Raw genomic sequence first — 24,695 nt, forward strand, 5'->3', positions numbered from 1 at the left:
ATTTTGCCAACAAAGTTCCATCAAGACTATGGTTTTTCCAATAGTCATGTATGGATATGAGAGTTGGACAGTGAAGAAAGGTGAGCACTGAAGAATTGACGCTTTTGAACTGTAGTGTTGGAGAAGACTCTTGAGAGTCCCTTGGACTGCAATGAGGTGCAACCAGGCCATTCTAAAGAAGATCATTCCTGTGTGTTCTTTGGAAGGAATGATGCTAAAGCTGAAACCCCAGTACTTTGGCCGCCTCATGTGAAGAGTTGGCTCATTGGAAATACTCTGAAGCTTGGAGGGATTGGAGGCAGGAGAAGGGGACGACAGAGGATGAGATGGCTGGATGGCATCACTGACTCGATAGAGATGAGTTTGCGTGAACTCCGGGAGTCAGTGATGTACAGGGAGTCCTGGTGTCCTGCAGTTTATGGGGTCTCAAAAAGTCACACATGACTGAACTGCACTGAACTGAACTGAAGCAACTAACAAAGAATTAATCTCAAAAATATACAAGCAACTCCTGAACCTCAATTCCAGGAAAATAAACGACCCCATGATAAAATAGGTGAATGGACTAAACAAACATTTCTCCAAAGATGACATATGGAATGCTAACAAACATATGAAAAGATGCTCAACATCACTCATTATCAGAAAAATGCAAATCAAAACTATAATGAGGTACCATTTCATGCCAGTCAGAATGACTGCTATCCAAAAGTCTACAAGCAATTACTGCTGGGGAGGGTGTGGAGAAAAGGGAACCCTCTTATACTGTTAGTGGGATTGCAAACTAGTACAGCCACTATGGAGAACACTGTGGAGATTCCTTAAAAAGCAACCAAACACAAACACACTAACAAAACTGTAATTAGAACTGTCATACGACCCAGCAATCCCATTGCTGGGCATATACACCAAGGAAACCAGAATTGAAAGAGACAAGTGAACCCCAATGTTCATCACAGCACTATTTCTAATAGCCAGGACATGGATGCATGATGGATGTCCATCAGCAGACTAATGGATAAGAAAGCAGTGGTACATATACACAATGGAGTATTACTCAGCCACTAAAAAGAAACATTTCAATCAGTTCTAATGAGGTGGATGAAACTGAAGCCTATTATACATAGTGAAGTTATCCAGAAAGAAAAATACCAGTAGAGTAAACTAGTGCATATATGTGAAATTTAGAAAGATGGTACGTGAGACAGCAAAATAGACACAGCTGTATAAATCAGTCTTTTGGACTCTGTGAGAGAGGTCGAGGGTGGGATGATCCGGGATAATGACATTGAAACATGTATAATATTATTTGTCAAACGAATCACCAGACCAGTTTGATGCGTGATACAGGATTCTCGGGGCTGGTGCACTGGGATAACCATGAGGAATGGTTTGAGGAGGGAGGTAGCAGGGGTTTTCAGGATAGGGAACACGTGCACACCCGTGGCTGATCCAATACAATATTGTAAAGCAGTTAGACTACTATTAAAACAAACATATTTAAAACAAATAAAATAAAATTCTGTCCAATGTGAAGAAAACAACAGCATTTTTTGAACAATATCTCTAAGTCAATTCGAGTTGCAATTTTCTGGGTTCAAGGTGCCCTCATAAGTATGAGCCCTAACTCTTATTACAGAAAGAATAGTGAAAAATGAGCTAGATTAAAGGAGAGCTTTTCAGCAACAAGATCTGTATGTTTCAGCCAGAAAGATATTAAGTAATTTAGGGCTTACCAAACAGTTTATTTAAGATCTTGTGAGCTAGCAATGAGTTTGGTAATCTAAATAAAGTTGCCTAAAAGTATATTTTGACATAAATACATATATACACCTGTCTATGCATAGTGTATGTATGAAAAAAAAATGCAATGGCTTTTAATTCATGTTAGGTATAATAGAAATGGAAAAAAAATGTAGAACGATTCAAAATCTAGTCGATTATCGAATATTATGTATGTTGAAATACTTCAAAATATGTTTTCTTGGTTGCATGCAAAATATGAGGAATATGAAGAAATATGAAGAAGTCACCTCTCTCCTTTTAATAAATATATACCAATTTTCAAATGTTTGTCCAGTTTAATGACAAAATACAGATATCTCATATATAAAATAGAGAGATATGTTTTCATAACATAAACTATTGATACCAAGCTTAGATTTTAGAATTATTTCCAACTCCATGTTCCATCTCAACAGGAAAGAGCCAAAGTTGTGGCTGACTCAATCACTCCAAGAGCTGGGAAACCTGAAAAAGAAACTGAACCTGCACTGAGATTTTTTTTTCACATTTATGATCGAGCTCTAAGTCCAAGACTGTTTTTCCTTTCTTGTACTAAGCAGTCCCTTCTTAAGATTGAAAAGCATGGAAATCGAGAGAGAGAGGTAGGAGATTTTTGACTTCCTCATGTTCAAAAGTAATTTTAATCAGAGAAGCTAGAAAAGACAGAAACTAAGGAAAATAATCAAGCAATAGAGAATAATTATGATTTAGACATTAAGCAAATTCAAGGGTCTTTAGTCCCTCCTCAAGGGCCATCATGGAGAAGGAAATGGCAACCCACTCCAGTGTTCTTGCCTGGAGAATCCCAGGAATGGGGGAGCCTGGTGGCCTGCCATCTCTGGGGTCGCACAGAGTCGGACACGACTGAAGGGAACTAGCAGCAGCAGCAGCAGCAGCAGCAGCAGCAGCAGCAAGGGTCATTGATAACACTCTGACCAATAGCCTGTGAACAGTTTCAGAGATGCTAAAGCCCAAACCAGGCTGAAATTTAAGTACATAGTTGGAACTAGATGGTCGATGATGTGGACTCCCAATAACCTCAGTAATAGGCCATTAGTAGAATGTCCCAATATTGGTCACAGACCCCATGTTCCACCCTCGCTCAGTCATTAAAATATTTCCCCTGAAAGTATTTGGAGATTTGAATCTTTGAAGCACCAGCTGCTAAAACACCTTGCTTGGTACTACAATAAGCACGTTTGTTTGTTTGTTTGTTTGTTTTTCCCTCACTGAAACCGAGTCAGTTCATAATTTTTTTTGCACAGAAGCAAGTAGACCAAGTCTGCGAGGGTAACACTACTGAATATTAAGAATGTGTGTATAGAAGGATGATAAATCACTTGTATTTAAGAAATAAAGATTTATTGATGTGACTTTTCGATAACCCTGTATGCGAGACAGCAAAAGAGACACAGGTGTCCAGAACATTCTTTTGGACTCTGTGGGAGAGTGAGAGGGTGGGATGACTTGGGAGCATGGCATTGAAACATGTATAATATCATATATGAAATGAGTCGCCAGTCCAGGTTCAATGCATGATACTGGATGCTTGGGGCTGGTGCACTGGGATGACCCAGAGGGATGGCACAGGTCGGGAGAATGGAAGGGGTTCAGGAAAGGGAACACATGTATACCTGTGGCGGATATATGTTAATGTATGGCAAAACAAATACAATAATGTAAAGTAATTGTCCTCCAATTAAAATAAATAATTTTTTTTTTAAAGAAATCATCCAAAAACCTCCATACCTACATTGAAACCAAGCACCACCCAAGAGCCAATAAGTTCCAGAGCAAGACATACCACGCAAATTCTCCAGCAACACAGGAATATAGACTGGAGCTTCAATATAGAGGCTGTCCAAACAGTAAACCCATAGACATCTCAAAACTCAATACTGGACACTTCATTGCACTCGAGAGAAGAGATGCAGCTCCACTCACCAGAACAGTGACGCGAACTTCCCTAACCAGGAACCTTGACAAGCCACTCATCCAACCCCACCCACAGGGAGGAACCTCCACAATAAAGAGGAACCACAAACTGCCAGAAAGAGAAAGGCCATCCCAAACACAGCAGCAACAACAACAACAACAACAACAACAAATCTTTAGTAATGAGATTTTGCATGCTTTATGCTTTTGGTTACTATTTCTCTCAGCAGTCTGTATTTTAAGTTGATGCTGAAGTAAACACTGGTTGAACATTACCCTTCAACTGCTAGGAGACCAGTGACTTTGTGATGTCACAACTAACCTTCGATTGCTAGGAGACCAGTGACTTTGTGATGTCACAGCTTTTTGACTGGGAGGACCTCTGTGATGGTCGAGAGAGTTTCTCTCTGCAGGCCAGGCAAACATCATTTGAAGTTGCAGTGTGTAAAACCAGACAAATGAGAAAATTATCTGAAGAAAGGTTTCTCTGAGATGGCACATATTTCTTCAGAAATTCAAGATGGGCCTCCTAAAGATGAATCCACTGGTTCAGAAACCTCCATTAGATCTTCTTTGTATGATTATACAACTGGGGACTCAGTTTTGAGATCTATGATTGAAGAATATGCTTTTCAGGCTTTGTCTGAGGATCTTGTGATCAAAAGGCCACACTACACATATTCTGTCTCTGAAACAGATGATGGGAATGGTTTTCTTTCACTCACATTTCCACAAAAACTTTGGAATATAGTTGAAAGTGATCAGTTTGAATCTATTTGGTGGGATGACACAGGCACATGCATAGTGATCAATGAAGAACTCTTTAAGAAAGAAGTCTTGGAAAGAAAGGATCCTTTCAGAATATTTGAAACCAAGAGTATGAAGAGTTTAATTCGACAGCTTAACCTTTATGGATTTCATAAAAACCGACAAACTGTTCAAAGATCGGCTTCACTACCTGTCTTTCTGGAAGAAGAAAACAACATCTCTCTTTTGACTAAGGTATTCCAAAATTTTCACTTATTGCCAATATGTCAGATTAAACCATGTGACCTAGAAAGCATGTTCATATATGTAGCTAAAACAGAATTTAAACTTGAAATAACAAGTTGTTGAAATAGTTTTATTTTTTTGAAGTTGAAAACAGCTAGAGGTTAAAATATTGGATGTTAACAAACTTTCCTAGCAACTTGAAACCAGACATAAGTTCTGATGCTACTTGAAGTGGTATTTACTGTATATATACAACATACTTTTAGTTGAGCATATTCTTTCTAACATGTTACCTGTTAAAACTACCAACAGAGGTATTTGATTTGATGTTATTTAATTGGTTCCATTAAAGGAATACGTTTTTATACTTAGCTTTGTTTGTCAGTTTTACCTTGGTTTATTAAAAAAATAAATAATTTAATTCTTTGATTTTAGTTACAGACCTACTATAATCCAAATTTCAAAAGAGGCCATCCCCAACTTTTAGTAAGAATGCAAAGAAGAGTTGGAATTAACAATGTGTCTCCAATATCTTCATTAGTTCAAGGTAACAAGAAGCATGCTAAAGCAAGTGTCAAAAAAGATGATCATAACTCTGAATTTCTTCCAGAAATGAGTGGAGAGACTGCATGTCCAGCCTCCACAAGTTTAAGTGTGCCTTTCATACAAAAGCCTCATACCAGCCAGATAGTCGCTAATACAAGTGCCCTGTCTCCATGTGACTTACCTACCCCGTCAGCAATATCAGTTAGACACACAGACCAGATTGTGGTAGATCAACCTGAAGTTTTAAAAACGTTGAGCATTTTTAATTGGCACTCACAGAGCAGCTATACTCAAGGAAACGGCCACGTTGAGGACTTTGCTACTACAACTACATCTCCTTCTCGGATCCACATCGAATCTCCATTACAGAGCAGTTATTCTGGACTGATGGTGGAACCTTCGAAATTTCCAGACAGGCATAGCGATATGTCAGCCCATGACAGTCCTTTTCTTAACCTGCAAGAGAGAGGCAACTCATGGTTCTCAGTGCCAACAATTGCTTATACATCTGCCTCCTCTCTTTCGAGTAAACTCATCAATAATCATCATTATGTGAAAACCATCCTAATTAAAACTGACCTATCAAATACGTGTCAGATTATGGAGCCTAAAGGAGATTGAAATTTATGTTCGGAGATGTCAACAGAGATCTACAATTCTTGTATTTGAACAATAAACTTCCATGTTCATCTTCATAGTTTCCTTTTTTATTTTCAAACAAGGAAGAGTAAAATGAGGCTTTAGTTCAATGGTTGGCTATTTTACTGCATGGTTTTATAAACTCGTCAGTTCAAGAAAACATCCCTTATGCATCCTAGGTAAATGACACCTGATGTAATATTCATAAGCAACAAAATGAGAACAAAGGGAAAAGAGGTAATGGATGTAAAGTGATTTCTGAAATCATCCCTGATGAAATGAAGGGGTGCCTAAATTAGGATGGTATGGGTGAAGGAAGAGATGCAAATAAAGTTAGGAAAATGAAAATACACAGTATGAACTTTAGTGCATTCACACATTATATTCTATTAGTTACTGGTAGAGTATTAAAAGGTTAGACAGCGATTGCTTTCATTATAGAAAGTCATTCTGTCCTTGAAAATATAGATATTGTACATGTCCAAAATCTTGATCACAATTATGCCATCACTGTGATAACAAAGATAACGTGACATAACCAGTGACTGGCCCATGGTCAGCACAAGATATGTACTTTACAAGTGGTATTCTATAGGGTCGTTTTGGTCTGCTGTCCTTAAGGATCCTCTTTATTTCCTGACACCAAGATTCCACACTATAATTCCAAATGCATTTTTAGACATTGCTCATCTGTCACCACAGAGACAGAATAAATTTCTGGTGGTGACTGCAGCACATCAGCATGGTTAAAAAGTTCTTGAACAATATGATATCTGTTTTCCTTAGTAATTTCATTATCTTTCTCTTGTACTGTGCTTCTGAAGCTACAATCACGCAAATTATTTTCAATCATGCTAAGCCCCTTCTCACAACTTTGTCTCAACACTTTCTTCGGGTTGGAAGGAACTTATGTTTGCCCTTCCATGAAGGAGAACACAGATATCAGGTCTTCAATGTATCTTTCACATCAGCTGAAACATAGAGCTTGCCAATGACAAATTTTAAGTGCTTACTGAATTATCAAAAAAGAAACGAAACAACCAATCAAATGCTCTACACATTACTCAACAACATTCTATAACCTGCACTACTATCATAATTCACCTTTGCTATTTACTGAGAAAATTTTACCAGTTGATAAATATTTATTATATTTACATGGATGTACAATTTCTCGGGCGGCATGTATTCCCGTATTTTGAAGAATATTTCACGTTTGCATGTCATTTTTCTCTTGTTATTTTGTTGTGCCAATCAAAGTCTTTTGCATAGGCAAATAGGAGTAGATGCTTTCCTGGAGTTCTCTTGCTTTTTGGAGGACACAATAGGTGTTGACAATTTAATCTCAGATTCCCCCGCCCTTTGTAAATACAGCTTGAACATCTGGAAACTCATGGTTCACATTCTGTTGACACTTGACCTGGGGAATTTTGAGCAGTTCTTTGCGACTCTATGCTATTGTTGCTGCTACTAAGTCGCCTTTGTCGTGCCCGACTCTATGTGACCCCGTAGACAGCAGCCCACAAGGCTCTGCTGTCCCTGGGATTCTCCAGGCAAGAACACTGGAGTGGGTTGCCATTTCCTTCTCCAATGCATGAAAGTGAAAAGAAAAAGTGAAGTCGCTCAGTCGTGTCTGACTCTTCACGACCCCATGGACTGAAGCCTACCAGGCTACTCCATCCATGGGATTTTCCACGCAAGAGTACTGGAGTGGTTTGCCATTGCCTTCTTTGCGACTGTGTGAGATGTATGCAATTAAGCAGTTGTGTGGACATTCTTTGGATTGCCTTTCTTTGCGGTTGGAATGAAAACTGACCATTTGCAGTCCTCTGGCCACAGCTGAGTCTCCCAAACTTGCTGGCATATGGAGGGCAGCACACTCGGAGCATCTTCTTTCAGAATTTGAAATATCCCAACTGAATTCCATCACCTCCATGAGCTTTGTTTGTAAGTATGCTTTCTAAGTCCCCTAGACTTTGTATTACAGGACATCTGGCCCTAGGTGAATGATCATACCATCGTCCTTCACTGGGTCATGAAGATCCTTTGGGCATAGTTCATCTGTTTATTCTTTCCAGCTCCTCTTAATAGCTTCTACTTCTGTTATGTCTGTACCATTTCTGTCCTTTATTGTGAGCACCTGTGTATGAAATTTTTCTTTGGAATCTCTGATTTTCTCGATGAGATCATTTAGGATACAATTCTATTTATTTCCTTTATTTATTGGCTTTGATAACTGTGGAAGGTGTTATCTCTTTTTTACTATTCCTTAGGACTCTGCATCCAAATGTGTATCATTTTCCTTTTTCTCTTTTCCTTTTGCTTCACTACTCTTCTCAGCTCTTTTTGAGGCCAGGTAACTTTCAGTTCAGTTCAGTTCAGTCGCTCAGTCATGTCTGATGCTTTGCGACCACTGAATTGCAGCACGCCAAGCCTCCTTGTCCATCACCAACTCCTGGAGTTCACTGAGACTAACGTCCGTCTAGTCAGTGATGCCATCCAGCCATCTCATCCTCTGTCGTTCCCTTCTGCTCTTGCCCACAATCCCTCCCAGCATCACAGTATTTTCCAATGAGTCAACTCTTCGCGTGAGGTGGCCAAAGTACTGGAGCTTCAGCTTGAGCATCATTCTGTCCAAAGAAATTCCAGGGCTGATTTCCTTCAGAATGGACTGGTTGTATCTTTTTTCAATCCAAGGAAATTTCAGGAGTCTTCTCCAACACGACAGTTCAAAAGCATAATTCTTCGGCACTCAGCCTTCTTCACAGTCCAACTCTCACATACACACATGACCTCAGGAAAAACCATAGCCTTGACTAGACGGACCCTAGTCAGCAAAGTAATGTCTCTGCTTTTGAATATAATATCTAGATTGGTCATAACTTTTCTTCCAAGGAGTAAGTGTCTTTTAATTTCATGGCTGGCAATCACCATCTGCAGTGATTTTGGAGTCGCCAAAAATAAAGTCTGACACTGTTTCCACTATTTCTCCATTTATTTCACATGAAGTGATGGGACCGGATGCCATGATCTTCGTTTTCTGAAAGTTGAGCTTTAAGCCAACTTTTTCAGTATCCTCTTTCACTTATCAAGAGGCTTTTTAGTTCCTTTTCACTTTCTGCCATAAGGGTGGAGTCATCTGCATATCTGAGTTTATTGATATTTCTCCCATCATGCTTGATTCCAGCCTGTGTTTCTTCAGTACAGCGTTTCTTGTGATGTACTCTGCATAGAGGTTAAATAAGCAGGGTGAAAATATACAGCCTTGAAGCACTTCTTTCCTTCTTTTTTTTTTTATTTTTTAGTTTTTTTTTTTTAATTTTTAATTTTTACTTTGTTTTACTTTATAATACTGTATTTGTTTTGCCATACATTGACATGAATCGACCACGGGAGTACATGCATTCCCAAACATGACCCCCCCCCCCACCTCCCTCCCCATAATATCTCTCTGGGTCATCCCTGTGCACCAGCCCCAAGCATGCTGTATCCTGCATCAGACATAGACTGGAGATTCGATTCTTACAAGATAGTATACATGTTTCAATGCCATTCTCCCAAATCATCCCACCCTCTCCCTCTCCCTCTGAGTCCAAAAGTCCACTATACGCATCTGTGTCTTTTTTGCTGTCTTGCATACAGGGTCATCATTGCCATCTTTCTAATTTCCATATATCTGTGTTAGAATACTGTATTGGTGTTTTTCTTTCTGGCTTATTTTACTCTGTATAATCGGCTCATTTCATCCAACTTATCAGAACTGATTCAAATGTCTTGTTTTTAATGGCTGAGTGATACTCCATTGTGTATATGTACCACTGTTTTCTTATCCATTCATCTGCTGATGGACATCTATGTTGTTTCCATGTCCTGGCTATTATAAACAGTGCTTCGATGAACATTGGGGTACATGTGTCTCTTTCAATTCTGGTTTCCTTGGTATGTATGCCCAGCAGTGGGATTGCTGGGTCATAAGGCAGTTCTATTTGCCATTTTTTAAGGAATCTCCACAATGTTCTCCATAGTGGCTGTACTAGTTTACATTCCCACCAACAGTGTAGGAGGGTTCCCTTTTCTCCACACCCTCTCCAGCATTTATTGCTTGCAGATTTTTGGATCGCAGACATTATGAACTGTGTGAAGTGGTACCTCATTGTGGTTTTGATTTGCATTTCTCTAATAATGAGTGATGTTGAGCATCTTTTCATGTGTTTGTTAGCCATCCGTAAGTCTTCTTTGGAGAAATGTCTATTTAGTTCTTTGTCCCATCTTTTGATTGGGTCGTTTATTTTACTGGAATTGAGCTGCATAAGTTTCTTGTATATTTTTGAGATTTGTTGTTTGTCTGTTCCTTTGTTTGCTATTATTTTTTTCCCATTCAGAAGTCTGTCGTTTCACCTTGCTTATATTTTCCTTTGTTGTGCAGAAGCTTTTAATTTTAATTAGATCCCATTTGTTTATTTTTGCTTTTATTTCCAGAATTCTGGGAGGTGGATCTTAGAGGATCCTGCTGTGATTTATGTCGGAGAGTGTTTTGCCTATGTTCTCCTCAAGGAGTTTTATAGTTTCTGGTCTTATGTTTAGATCTTTAATCCATTTTGAGTTTGTTTTTGTGTGTGGTGTTAGTAAGTGATCTAGTTTCTTTCTTTTACAAGTGGTTGACCAGTTTTTCCAGCACCACTTGTTAAAGAGATCGTCTTTACTCCACTGTATATTATTGCCTCCTTTGTCAAAGATAAGGTGACCATATGTGTGTGGATTTATCTCTGGGCTTTCTATTTTGTTCCATTGATCTATATTTCTGTCTTTGTGCCAGTACCATACTGTCTTGATGACTGTGGCTTTGTAGTAGAGCCTGAAGTCAGGCAAGTTGATTCCTCCAGTTCCATTCTTTGTCAAGATTGCTTTGGCTATTCGAGGTTTTTTGTATTTCCATACAAATCTTGAAATTAGTTGTTCTAGTTCTGTGAAAAATATCACTGGTAGCTTGATAGGGATTGCATTGAATTTGTAAATTGCCTTGGGTAGTGTACTCGTGTTCACTATATTGATTCTTCCGATCCATGAACATGGTATATTTCTCCATCTATTAGTGTCCTCTTTGATTTCTTTCATCAGTGTTTTATAGTTTTCTATATATAGGTCTTTAGTTTCTTTAGGTAGATATATTCCTAAGTATTTTATTCTTTTTGTTGCAATGGTGAATGGGATTGTTTTCTTAATTTCTTTTCTACTTTCTCATTATTAGTGTATAGGAATGCAAGAGACTTCTGTGTGTTAATTTTATATCCTGCAACCTTACCATATTCATTGATTAGCTCTAGTAATTTTCTGGTGGAGTCTTTAGGGTTTTCTATGTAGAGGATCATGTTGTCTGCAAACAGTGAGAGTTTTATTTCTTCTTTTCCTATTTGGATTCCTTTCATTTCTTTTTCTGCTCTGATTGCTGTGGCCAGAACTATGTTGAATAGTAGTGGTGAAAGTGGACACCCTTGTCTTGTTCCTGACTTTAGGGGAAATGCTTTCAATTTTCACAAATGAGGATAATGTTTGCTGTGGGTTTGTCATATATAGTTTTTATTATATTGAGGTATGATCCTTCTATTCCTGGTTTCTGGAGAGTTTTTATCATAAATGGATGATGAATTGTTTTCAAAGGCCTTCTCTGCATCTATTGAGATAATCATATGGCTTTTATTTTTCAATCTGTTAATGTGGTGAATTACATTGATTGATTTGTGGATATTGAAGAATCCCTGAATCCCTCGGATAAAGCCCACTTGGTCATGGTATATGATCTTTTAAATGTGTTGCTGGATTCTGATTGCTAGAATTTTGTTGAGGATTTTTTCATCTATATTCATCAGTGATATTGGCCTGTAGTTTTCTTTTTTTGTAGTATCTTTGTCAGGATATGATATTAGTGTGATGGTGGCCTCATAGAATGAGTTTGGAAGTTTACCTTCTTCTGAAATTTTCTGGAAGAGTTTGAGTAGGATATGTGTTAGCTTTTGTCGAAATTTTTGGTAGAATACAGCTGTGAAGCCGTCTGGACCTGGGCTTTTGTTGCTGGAAGATTTCTGATTACAGTTTCAATGTTCGTGCTTGTGATGGGTCTGTTAAGATTTTCTTCTTTCTTTCTTTCTTTTTTTTTTTTTTTTAATTAACATCATCTTTTTCTTTTTTCTTTTTTTTTTTTTTTCTTTGTACTTTATTTTACTTTACAATACTGTATAGGTTTTGCCATACATTGACATGAATCCAGCACGGGTGTATATGCGTTCCCAAACATGAACCCCTCTCCCACCTCCCTCCTCATGACATCTCTCTGGGTCATCACCATGTACTAGCCCCAAGCATGCTGTATCCTGCTTGCTAAGACTTCTGGGGGTGCTGTTAAGATTTTCTATTTCTTCCTGGTTCAGTTTTGGAAAGTTGTACATTTCTAAAAATTTGTCCATTTCTTCCACTTTGTCCATTTTATTGGCATATAATTGCTGATAGTAGTCTCTTATAATCCCCTGTATTTCTGTGTTTTCTGTTGTGATCTCTCCATTTTCCGATAAAATAGACTAAAACAAAGGCTGTGAAAATAGAGAAAGAAGGCCAGTACATAATGATCAAAGGACCAATCCAAGAAGAAGATATAGCAATTATAATTATATGTGCATCCAATATAGGAGCTCCACAATATGTAAGACAAATGCTAACAAGTGTGAAAGGGGAAATTAACAATTACACAATAATAGCAGGAGACTTAATACTCCACTCACACGTATGGACAGATCAACTAAACAGAAAATTAACAAACAAATGAAAACTTTAAATGATACATTAGACCAGTTAGATCAAATTCATATCTATCATTTCACCCCAAAACAATGAATTTCACCTTTTTCTCAAGTGCTCATGGAACCTTCTCCAGGATAGATCACATCCTGGGCCATAAATCTAACCTTGATAAATTCAAAAAAATCAAAATCCTTTCAAGCATCTCTTCTGACCATAATGCATTAAGATTAGATCTCAATTACAGAAGAAAAACCATTTAAAATTCCAACATATGGAGGCTGAACAACACAATTCTGAATAACCAACAAATCGCAGAAGAAATGAAAAAAAAAAAACCAAAATATGCATAGAAACTAATGAAAATGAAAACACAACAACCCCAAACCTGTGGGACACTATAAAAGCAATGCTCAAAGGAAAGTTCATAGCAATACAGGCATAACAGAAGAAACAAGAAAAAAGTCAAATAAATAACCTAAATCTACACCTAATGCAACTAGAAAAGGAAGAAATGGGGATCCCAAGAGTTAGTAGAAGGAAAGAAATCTTAAAAATTAGGGCAGAAATAAATGCTAAAGAAACAAAAGAAACCATAGCAAAAATCAACAAAGCCAAAAGCTGGTTCTTTGAAAGGATAAATAAAATTGACAGACCATTAGCTAGACTCATCAAGAAACAAGGAGAGAAAAATCAAATTAATAAAATTAGAAATGAAAATAGAGAGGGCACTTCTTTTCCTATTTGCAACCAGTCTGTTGTTCCATGTCCAGTTCTAACTGTTGCTTCCTGACCTGCATACAGATTTCTCAAGAAGCAGGTCAGATTGTCTGCTATTCCCATCTCTCTCAGAATTTTCCACAGTTTATTGTGATCCACACAGTCAAAGGCTTTGGCATAGTCAATAAAGCAGCAAGACATGTTTTTCTGGAACTCTCTTGCTTTTCCCATGATCCAGCGGATGTTGGCAATTTGATCTCTGGTTCCTCTGACTTTTCTAAAACCAGCTTGAACATCAGGAAGTTCATAGTTCACGTATTGCTGAAGCCTGGCTTGGAGAATTTTGAGCATTACTTTACTATCATGTGAGATGAGTGCAATTGTGCGGTAGAATGAACATTTTTTGGCCTTGCCTTTCTTTGGGATTGGAGTGAAAATTGACCTTTCCAGTCCTGTGGCCACTGCTGAGTTTTCCAAATTTGCTGGCATATTGAGCACAGTACTTTCACAGCATCATCTTTCAGGACTAGAAATAGCTCCACTGGAATTCTATCACCTCCACTAGCTTTGTTCTTATTGATGCTTTCTAAGGCCCACTTGACTTCACATGACAGGATGTCTGGCTCTAGATGAGTAATCACACCATCGTGATTATCCGGGTCATTAAGGTCTTTTTTTGTACAGTTCTTCTGTGTATTCTTGCAACATCTTCTTAATATCTTCTGCTTTGTTAAGTCCAGACTATTTCTGTCCTTTATCGATCCCATCTTTGCATGAAATGTTCCCTTGGTATCTCTAGTTTTCTTGAAGAGATGTCTAGTCTTTCCCATTCTGTTCTTTTCCTTTATTTCTTCGCACTGATCACTGAAGAAGGCTTTCTTATCTCTCCTTGCTATTCTTTGGAACTCTGCATTCAGATGCTTATATCTTTCCTTTTCTCCTTTTCTTTTTGCCTCTCTTCTTTTCACAGCTATTTGAAAGGCCTCGCCAGACAGCCATTTTGCTTTTTTGCATTTCTTTTCCATGGGGATGGTCTTGATCCCTGTCTCCTGTACAATGTCACAAACCCCATTCCATAGTTCATCAGGCAGTCTATCTATCAGATATAGGCCCTCAAATCTATTTCTCACTTCTACTGTATAATCATAAGGGATTTGATTTAGGTCATACCTGAATGGTCTAGCGGTTTTCCCTACTTTCTTCAATTTAAGGCTGAATTTGGTTATAAGCACTTCATGATCTGAGCCACAGTCAGCTCCTGGTCTTGTTTTTCTGACTGTATAGAGGTTCTCCATCTTTGACAACAAAGAATGTAATCAATCTGATTTCGGTGTTGACCATCTGGTGATGTCCATGTGTAGAGTCTTGTCTTGTGTTGTTGGAAGAGGGTGTTTGCTATGTCCAGTGCATTTTCTTGGCAAAACTCTATTAGTCTTTGCCCTGCTTCATTCTGCATTCCAAGGCCAAATTAGCCTGTTAACCTAGGTGTTTGTTGACTTCCTACTTTTGCATTCCAGTCTCCTATAATGAAAAGGACATATTTCTTGGGTGTTAGTTCTACAAGGTCCTGTAGGTCTTCATAGAACCGTTCAACTTCAGTTTCTTCAGCATTACTGGTTGGGGCATAGACTTGGACTAGGTTGATATTGAGTGGTTTGCCTTGGAAACGAACAGAGATCATTCTGTAGTTTTTGAGATTGCATCCAAATACTGCATTTTGGACTCTTCTGTTGACCATGATGGCTACTCCATTTCTTCTGAGGGATTCCTGCCAACAGTTGTAGATATAATGGTCATCTGAGTTAAACTCACCCATTCCAGTCCATTTTGCTTCGCTGATTCCTTGAATGTAGATGTTCACCCTTGCCATCTCTTGTTTGACCACTTCCAATTTGCCTTGTTTCATGGACCTGATATTCGAGGTTCCTATGCAATATTGCTCTGTACAGCACTGGACCATGTTTCTATCACCAGTCACATCCACAGCTGGGTATTGTTTTTGCTTTGGCTCCATCCCTTCATTCTTTTTGGGGTTATTTCTCCACTGATCTCCAGTAGCGTATTGGACACCTACTAACCTGGGGAGTTCCTCATTCAGTATCCTATTATTTTGCCTTTTCATACTGTTCCTGGGGTTCTCAAGGCAAGAATACTGAAGTGGTTTGCCATTCCTTTTTCAAGTGGACCACATTTTGTCAGACCTCTCCACCATGACCCTCCTGTCTTGGGTTGCCCTGTGGGCATGGCTTGGTTTCATTGAGTTAGACAATGCTGTGGTCCTAGTGTGATTAGATTGACTAGTTTTCTGTGAGTATGGTTTCAGTGTCTGCCCTCTGATGCCCTCTTGCAACACCTACCATCCTACTTGGGTTTCTCTTACCTTGGGCATGGGGTATCTCTTCATGGCTGTTCCAGCAAAGCACAGCCATTGCTCCTTACCTTGGATGAAGGGTATCTCATCACCACCACCCTTCATGACCTTCCACGTGGTATAACTCCTCTAGGCCCACCTGCGCCAGAGCAGCCACTGCTCCTTGGATATGGGTTGCCCTTCCTGGCCACTGCCCCTGGCCTCGGCCATGGGGTGTCTCCTCCCAGCTGCTGCCCTTGGCCTCGGGAGTGGGGTGGCTCCTCCCACCCCTGACCCTGGGCTCAGGCATAGGGGGGCTCCTCCCAGCTCCCGACCCTGACCTTGGACCAGGGTGGCTCCTCTCGGCTATTCCTGCGCAGTCCCAGCCTGGCACTCTTGGCCACTGCCCCTGACCTCGGACTTGGGGTAGCTCCTCTTGGCCACGCTGAGTGCACCGGTTGTCACAGCCGCTTTTCCATTTTGCATTTCTTTTCCATGCGGATTTTCTTGATCACTGCTTCCTATACAATATCACAAAGCTCCATCCATAGGTCTTCAGGTGCTCATTAATCAGATAGAATCCCCTGTATCTATTTATCACTTTCACCATATAATCATAAGGGTTTGGGCTTTAAATACATAAAATATATTAATTCCCTATTTCCTCTAGTGAAATCTTCACCCATATTTTCATCAAAGAAATACAGAAAATTCTATATGTTATTTGGGAAATACATGAAATATAGCTGTTTGATGTTTACCATTTAGCTCAGGCCTTAATTTCTGAATCACATAAAATTATCTTTCTTGTGTATGAATATGGGAAGTGTTTCACAAGTGAAAATTGGAGAATTCATACTTCATATGAGAACATTTCTCCCCAGATTGTCAGATGTGAAAGAGACAGAATTTCAAATCTCATATCTGAAGACTGTAATTCAAACTTGTTTGATGGAAATGTAGAGAATATCAGAGCTCATGCATGAAATCTGTGGGCAAATTCTATATTTTTTGTAGGAAAATTAACACAGGTTTTTCAAATGTTAGACAGTATTCAGTATTTCATGAAGGAAAGACTTCACAAATATTTTCAAATTACAAATAAAAAAATTCCATATTTCATGTGACCATGTTGGGATATGTGACATAGATAATTTTTTTTTAATCTCCTGTCAAAGAATCTGCTTCCAGATTTTCATAACTCTAATGCAAAAATTTCCACATTTTCTGCAGAATATTTTGTGTCCATACTTTCACATATGATGTACAGAGAATTCTGTATTTTAAGTTGGAAATACTTTCTCCAGATTTGTATATGTGAATAATAGAGAATTTTATGTTTCACATCCTGAAATCTGCATCTAGAGTTTCACACGTGAAACAGAATTTCATCTTTTATGTAGGACTCTCTTTTCAGATGTGTATACTTGAAACAGATAATACTTTCATCAAGAGGCGCCTTACTTACTATTTTTCTTCTGTCATTACGGTGTTGTCATTGGGATTACTAAGGCTATTCATATCTCCCACATAAATTTTGTTTCTAACTTGAGCTTCATCTAGATTTTTATTTTTCCATCGTATTCTCTGCATAGAAGTTAAATAAGCAGGGTAACAATACAAAGCTTTGACTTCTTCCTTTCCCAGTTTTGAATCAATTCATTGCCCCGTGTCCAATTCTTACTGCTGCACCTTCACTTCCATACACGTTTCCCAGGAGACATGTTAGGTATTCTCTCATTTTTATCTCTAAAAATGTTACAAAATTATTATTATTATTATTATTGACTTGTGTGTGATTTGCAGTGTCCAAGTCATTAGCAGAGACAGCTAAGCAGATATAGATGATCGTATACTATCTCCCTGATTATCCTATGATACAAACATCAACTCATGTGTACCTCTTATGATTAAATAATTAACTACACATTCCTGTGTTTGTTGACTTTGTTATTTATTTTTTGGTCATTGTTGCTGTTGCCGTTTTCTCTCTTTTTCAAGTAGTCAAGTACCAACTGGTAATTTCCCATGAACTTGCCATCTTATTCTACATGAATTAAATTATGCCCATGGCAGTCAAGATCCGAAATCAGTGATCTGTGCTCTGGGAAAAGGTCAGGAACGTCAAAAACTAGCTAGATATATTCAAGTGTTGACATTTTGAGCCCAATTATGCTATTATATTCTATCTGGAAAGTTCTGCATTTCTTAATACAGATGACAATTACTCATTAATAGAAATTTCCAAGGGGGAAAGAAAAACAACAACAACACAATATTCTTGATTGCATGTTGGTAGTTAAAGTAGAACCAGTTATGTGTGCATGTAAGCAACGTCCCATCAAACAGATTAATTCATGGCAACTAATGTTTCCTGTTTTACTGTCAAGGAAAGAAGAATAAGAGAGATTGCTAGGAAAAACTGAGAAGTTCCAAGAAGGCAGAATTGTAGGCAGATGTGAAATGCAACTCTCTCAATGAATGGACCACAAATAATACTACTGTATGCACAATAGTTCTCCCACAGCATCAGATAAATACTAGCAGAAGACCTTGGTCGTCTGAGTGTCCCATGTGGGTTCCAGATATACCTGTGTAGAAAGGAACTAAGAAGGGAGAAGGAGGATAAGAAAAAGCAAGACAAAACCTGTGCCTTGTGGTGGGAGATGGAGAAGCAGGGAAGAGATTTCCAGAATGAGGCAAGCTCCATCACTAAAGGGTAAATTACCTTGGACTGAAAGGAAACAAGATAAAACAGATGATGAAATATAATTTGGATAGAGCGAGAGCCACACAGACAATGTGTGTCATGGCCCTGTATGGCTCAAACTGCAATGCAGTTCAGCCAGTGTGTATGGGGTCCAGAAGCTGGAAGGTGGGATTTACAGAGCCATTCTGGGAGAGGACTGCTGTTGACTGTGTGGAGATGGCCTGATGGTCCACGTATGAGTAGTTGTGTTGCAGGGAATGTCTTTTGAGAATTCCCAAACTGCCAAAGAGGGAGGACCTTACTGCATTGTCCCATACAGGAGGTAGAGATATCTTGGTATATCCTCACCTTCCCACCTGTTAACACCTACTACAAGGCAATAGAGAAAGACCAGCAGAAGTACCACTCATGCTCCTGAAAACACAGGCTAGAAGAGGATCCCATTAAGGCCAAATCTTTTCTGCCTATGGCTTCTGCTTCCTATTCAAAATGGCGCCACCATGGTTCCAACATTTCAAAGCTATACCACCTCCTGTGATCATCACAGCAGATCCCAGTGTGCCACAAGTGTCTAAGGGCAGACTCCTTTGGTGACCACATGGCCTTGGAATGCAGAATGAAGCAGGGCAAAGACTAATAGAGTTTTGCCAAGAAAATGCACTGATCATAGCAAACACCCTCTTGCAACAACACAAGACAAGACTCTACACATGGACATCACCAGATGGTCAACACCGAAATCAGATTGATTATATTCTCTAGAGCCAAAGATGGAGAAGCTCTATGCAGTCATCAAAAACAAGACCAGGAGCTGACTGTGGCTCAGATCATGAACTCCTTATTACCAAATTCAGATTTAAACTGAAGAAAGTAGGGAAAGCTGCTAGACCATTCATGTATGACCTAATCAAATTCCTTATGATTATACAGTGGAAGTGAGAAATAGATTTAAGGGCCAGGATCTGATAGATAGAGTACCTGATGAACTATGGAATGAGGTTTGTGACATTGTAGAGGAGACAAGATCAAGACCCCATGAGAAAGAAATGCAAAAAAGCAAAATGGCTGTCTGGGGAGGCCTTACAAATAGCGGTGGAAAGAAGAGAGGTGAAAAACAAAGGAGAAAAGAAAAGATATAAGCATCTGAATGCAGAGTGCCAAAGAAGAGTAAGAAGAGATTAGAAAGCTTTCTTCAGCAATCAATGAAAAGAAATAAAGGAAAAGAACAGAATGGGAAAGACTAGAGATTTCTTCAAGAAAACTAGAGATACCAAGGGAACATTTCATGCAAAGATGGGCTCGATAAAGGACAGAAATTGTATGGATCTAACAGAAGCAGAAGATATTAAAAAGTGGTGGCAAGAATACACAGAAGAACTATACAAAAAAGATCTTCACGACCTGGATAATCACGATGGTGTGATTACTCATCTAGAGCCAGACATCCTGTAATGTGAAGTCAAGTGGGCCTTAGAAAGCATCACTATCAACAAAGCTAGTGGAGGTGATGGCATTCCAGTTGAGCTGTTTCAGGTCCTGAAAGATGATGCTGTAAGAGTGCCACACTCAATATGTCAGCAAATTTGGAAAACTCAGCAGTGGCCACAGGACTGGAAAAGATCAGTTTTCATTCCAATTCCAAAGAAAAGCAATGCCAAAGAATGCTCAAACTGCCGCACAATTGCACTCAACTCACATGCTAGTAAAGTAATGCTCAAAATTCTCCAAGCCAGGCTTCAGCAATACGTGAACCGTGAATTTTTTGATGTTCATTCTAGTTTTAGAAAAGGCAGAGGAACCAGAGATCAAATTGCCAACATCCACTGGATCATGGGAAAAGCAAGAGAGTTCCAGAAAAATATTTATCTCTGATTTATTGAGTATGCCAAAGCCTTTGTGTGGATCACAATAAACTGTGGGAAATTCTGAAAGAGATGGGAATAGTAGAACACCTGATCTGTCTCTTGAGAAATCTGTATGCAGGTCAGGAAGCAACAGTTAGAACTGGACATGGAACAACAGACTGGTTCCAAATAGGAAAAGAAGTACGTCAAGGCTGTATTTTTTCACCCTGCTTATTTAACTTCTATGCATAGTACATCATGAGAAATGCTGGATTGGAAGAAACACAAGCTAGAATCAAGACTGCTGGGAGAAATATCAATAACCTCAGATATGCAGATGACACCACCCTTATGGCAGAAAGTGAAGAGGAACTAAAAAGCCTCTTGATGAAAGTGAAAGAGGAGAGTGAAAAAGTTGGCTTAAAGCTTAATATTCAGAAAATAAAAATCATGGCATCCAGTCCCATCACTTCATGGGAAATAGAGGAGGAAACAGTGGAGACAGTGTCAGATTTTATTTTTTGGGGCTCCAAAATCACTGCAGATGGTGACTGCAGCCATGAAATTAGAAGACACTTACTCCATGGAAGAAAAGTTATGACCAACCTAGACAGCATATTCAAAAGCAGAGACGTTACTTTGCTGACTAAGGTCATCTAGTAAAGGCTATGGTTTTTCCAGTGGTCATGTATGGATGTGAGAGTTGGACTGTAAAGAAGGGTGAGCACCAAGGAATTATGCTCTTGAATTGTGGTGGTGGAGAAGACTCTGGAGGGTCCCTCGGACTGCAAGGAAATCCAACCAGTCCATTCTGAAAGAGATCAGCCCTGAGATTTCTTTGGAAGGAATGATGCTGAAGCTCAAACTCCTGTACTTTGGCCACCTCATGTGAAGAGTTGACTCATTGGAAAAAACCCCGATGCTGGGAGGGATTGGGGGCAGGAGGAGGAGGGGACGACCGAGGATGAACTGTCTGGATGTCATCACTGGCTGGATGAATGTGAATCTGAATGCACTTCAGGAGTTGGTGATGGACAGGGAGGCCTGGAATGCTGCGATCCATGCGGTAGCAGAGTCGGACACGACTGAACGATTGCACTGAATGATTTATCGAGATTATAAATCTGGGAGAGGGGAAACTAAAAATGGCAAACCTCTGTCCTAATCGTTCTGTAAAAGTATAAAAGATAATCTTAAACTTGGATAAACAGGCAGCCCATAAATAACTGAGGGGCTATCTCATTTGCCAACACCTTTCACCTCTTCAGGATGAATCCCTGGATGCTGGAGTTGGACTCCAGCACTCTGGTCCATGTTGAGGACTAGGACACGTTCAGATGCAGCCCTAGAAAATATGTGCTATTATTTTGATGCGTTCAATTGTTGTGGTTTTTTTTGCGTGTCATTTTTCTCAGTTGTAGGCTTCTTTGTTACTACACATTGATTTGATCTTTGAAGATTATTTTAACCATGTTTTTCTTTTTGTATTGCTATTTCTACCTTTATTTTGCTTTCCTATTTTCTGTGCCTTTTGTTGCTGTTGCATCACTTCATTTTTTAACACAAGTATGTATTCTATATTAACTGTGATTTCCTGCTATTCTGTAGGGGCTGTTCTGATCTTCTTGTCAGATTTGCTTTCTTTATTCTTCAGTTGGGACTCTGTTGTTGTTTTTTACTTGATTGAGATTTACTTGAATGGTTCTCTTTATGAATCTCTTGTCTTCTCTGTAATGTTTATTGCTTGTGGTGCCGTCTATTTATTTATCTATTTGTCATGTATCTATGTCACTTTTTTAATCTCCTCAGTATTTACTATGGCATTGTAGTTTTCTGGACATAAGTTGGGCCTGATCTTTTCGGGTGTCAGCACCTGAGAGGGTAGCAGGCAGGAAGGCCAGGCATCTCCAAATGAAGGAAACAGCCTGAAAGTGTCAGACATTTTTACCTCTCTTAAGTGGCAGGAGGAAACAAACTAGCAATATTTGTGCTTTTTTCCCTTCTCTATACAAATTTTAAAGGTGGTTTCTCTTGAAATATTGTGTTGTAATAATGACACTTGGTTTCATCTGAAGTTAACTATTCCCAAACCTTGAGATAACCAATGCATTTTTCTTATGGAAATGTTTGTCTTAAACTATGCTATTGTACTGTGTTTTACCCCAAACTCTGTCATCAAGTCACTGCCACCTAATGCCTCAGAACCTACTTGACAAACCAGTATGTTATATTCAGATATTTGTTCCCTAATCTATGTAAAGAAAAAAAAAAAAAAAAAGTATGATAATATGTCCTTCTACAAGATTCAAGTGAATAATTGTATGGCCCGGGATGAGTTGTCTGATGCCAAAATTATCCCAGAATATTTCTTATGGGTGAGGGGTCCTGGTACCACTCTGAGTTTTAAAACATTCCTTTCTTTCATTAACAGACTGCTAGTGAGTATATAACATCCAGCTGAAGACTAGCAGGGGGGTATTCTTTCTGCACCCTTCTGATGCCTATGTCAGAAGTTTTCTCTATCTCTTTATTTTTTAATAAAACTTTATTATACAAAGCTCTGAGAGATCTAGCCTTGTCTCTTGTCCCAGATTGAATTCCTCTCCTCCAGAGGCCAAGAATCTGGGTGTATTTTCATTCCACTACAACCTTTCACACTTAGACCAGAATCATGGGACACCTGGGAATTCCTGTCTACCATGAATATCACCTGGTGACAGTATCCATGAAGGCCTCTTTCTTAATCTCTGATGCACTGCACCCAACTGCCAACACAACCCACGGCTGATGTGTCACACCACACAACAAGCAAGACAGAAAAACACAGCCACTCATCAGCAGATAGACTGCCTAATGTCAGGCTAATCCCATAGACACATAGGAATGACATGAACAGATATGGTCCCACCATTAGAGAGGGAAGACTCAGCTGCAGACTCAAGAACATTGTTGTCAGTCTCTCCAGCTCCAAAGCCAACACTAGCCACTCAATCAGCTTTATCAACTTGGAGTGAAGATGATGCATAATAAATATAATGCAGTAGTTTGTGAAGAAATAACCATTAACATGGTAAGTAGGGAAATGTGAAGACAGAGAAATATGTTGTGGGCTAAAGAATGTGGTAAAAAACTCAAAACATAATGAAAGAAAAAATGGGCAGGCTCCCTGAAAGTGGCTTGGATGTTGTGGTAGTAAAGGTGATAAAACATTCTAGAAATGGAATGCAGAAAAGATGAGAACCATTTCTGAAGGGCCTAGAAAACTGAAAAAGTAACAACAAACAATGAATAATACAGAAAAGGACTTTGGTCTCCTATGTGCTAATACACTCTGTTGTACTGCAGAAGCCAACACAACATTGGAAAGAAATTATCCTCCAATTTAGAAATGTAGTTTAAAATGAAACATAAGTGTTCAAAGGCACAAGAGACCTGACAAACTTAACTGATACTTATTGGACATTTCACTGAAACACAGCAGAATATACATTTTTTCCTAAAGTGAACATAAAATATCTTCAGGATATATCACAAAGTGGATCTCAAATCAAGCTTTGGTAAACATAAGATGGTGGTAATTGCATCAATCATATCTATATAACCACAATGCTATGATTTATATACCATATTTTGTGGGAGAGGATTTGAAAAACATGAGTCCATATAGACTAATAAATATAACTCTACATGGCCATGAGATCATTCATGAAATCTGAGAGATAATGAACGAAAAATCTTAGAAATAAATGATGGCAAAACCAATACAGTATTGTAAAGTAAAATAAAGTAAAAATAAAAATTTAAAAAATAATAAATAAAACGAAAAAAAGCAAAAAAACAAACTGTTTTATATGAATAAAAAAATAAATGATATTAAAAACATGATTATCCGAAAGTTATGGCGCATACTAGAGCAGTAGAAGAGTGAAGTTGATAAATAGTACACATCTCAAGCAATCAACATAAGCTTTAATCTAAAGCATTTAAGGAAGGAAGAAAAAGCAGGCAAAATTCCCCAAAATAAATAGAAGAGGAAGAAATGATAAAAAGTAGAGCAGAAATGAAAGAAAGGAAATGATGGGGAAAAAAATCAAAAAAGCCAAAATCAGTATAACTAAAAGGGGTCTCATAGAGAGGAGAAACAAAAAAGATAAATCAATGTCCAGACTTATCAAGAAAAAAAAGGGCAATCAAATCAATTTAAGTGTGACATGATGAAAGATGAGATTGTAACTGATACCACATAAATAATGAAGAATCATAAGAGCCAACAGCAAATAACTATGTTAATAAAATTTAGAATCTGATCCATAGACAAACGCTCAGAAATTCAACTAAGAAGAAACATAAAATATGAACAGAGCAATTATAAGCACTAATATTG

At 38.6% G+C, this 24,695-nt stretch overlaps 1 protein-coding gene across 1 annotated transcript; it reads left to right on the forward strand.

Annotated features, from left to right (window-relative positions):
* Positions 1-4,212: 4,212 nt before the first annotated feature.
* LOC128071044 (heat shock transcription factor, Y-linked-like) lies at positions 4,213-5,880 on the forward strand. Its single transcript, XM_052664033.1, has 2 exons — positions 4,213-4,722; positions 5,149-5,880. The coding sequence occupies exons 1-2, from the start codon at positions 4,213-4,215 to the stop codon at positions 5,878-5,880; spliced, it is 1,242 nt and encodes a 413-aa protein (XP_052519993.1).
* Positions 5,881-24,695: the final 18,815 nt, after the last annotated feature.

Source organism: Budorcas taxicolor, chromosome Y, assembly GCF_023091745.1.
Source record: "Budorcas taxicolor isolate Tak-1 chromosome Y, Takin1.1, whole genome shotgun sequence".
In the NCBI taxonomy this organism is placed as follows: domain Eukaryota; kingdom Metazoa; phylum Chordata; class Mammalia; order Artiodactyla; family Bovidae; genus Budorcas; species Budorcas taxicolor.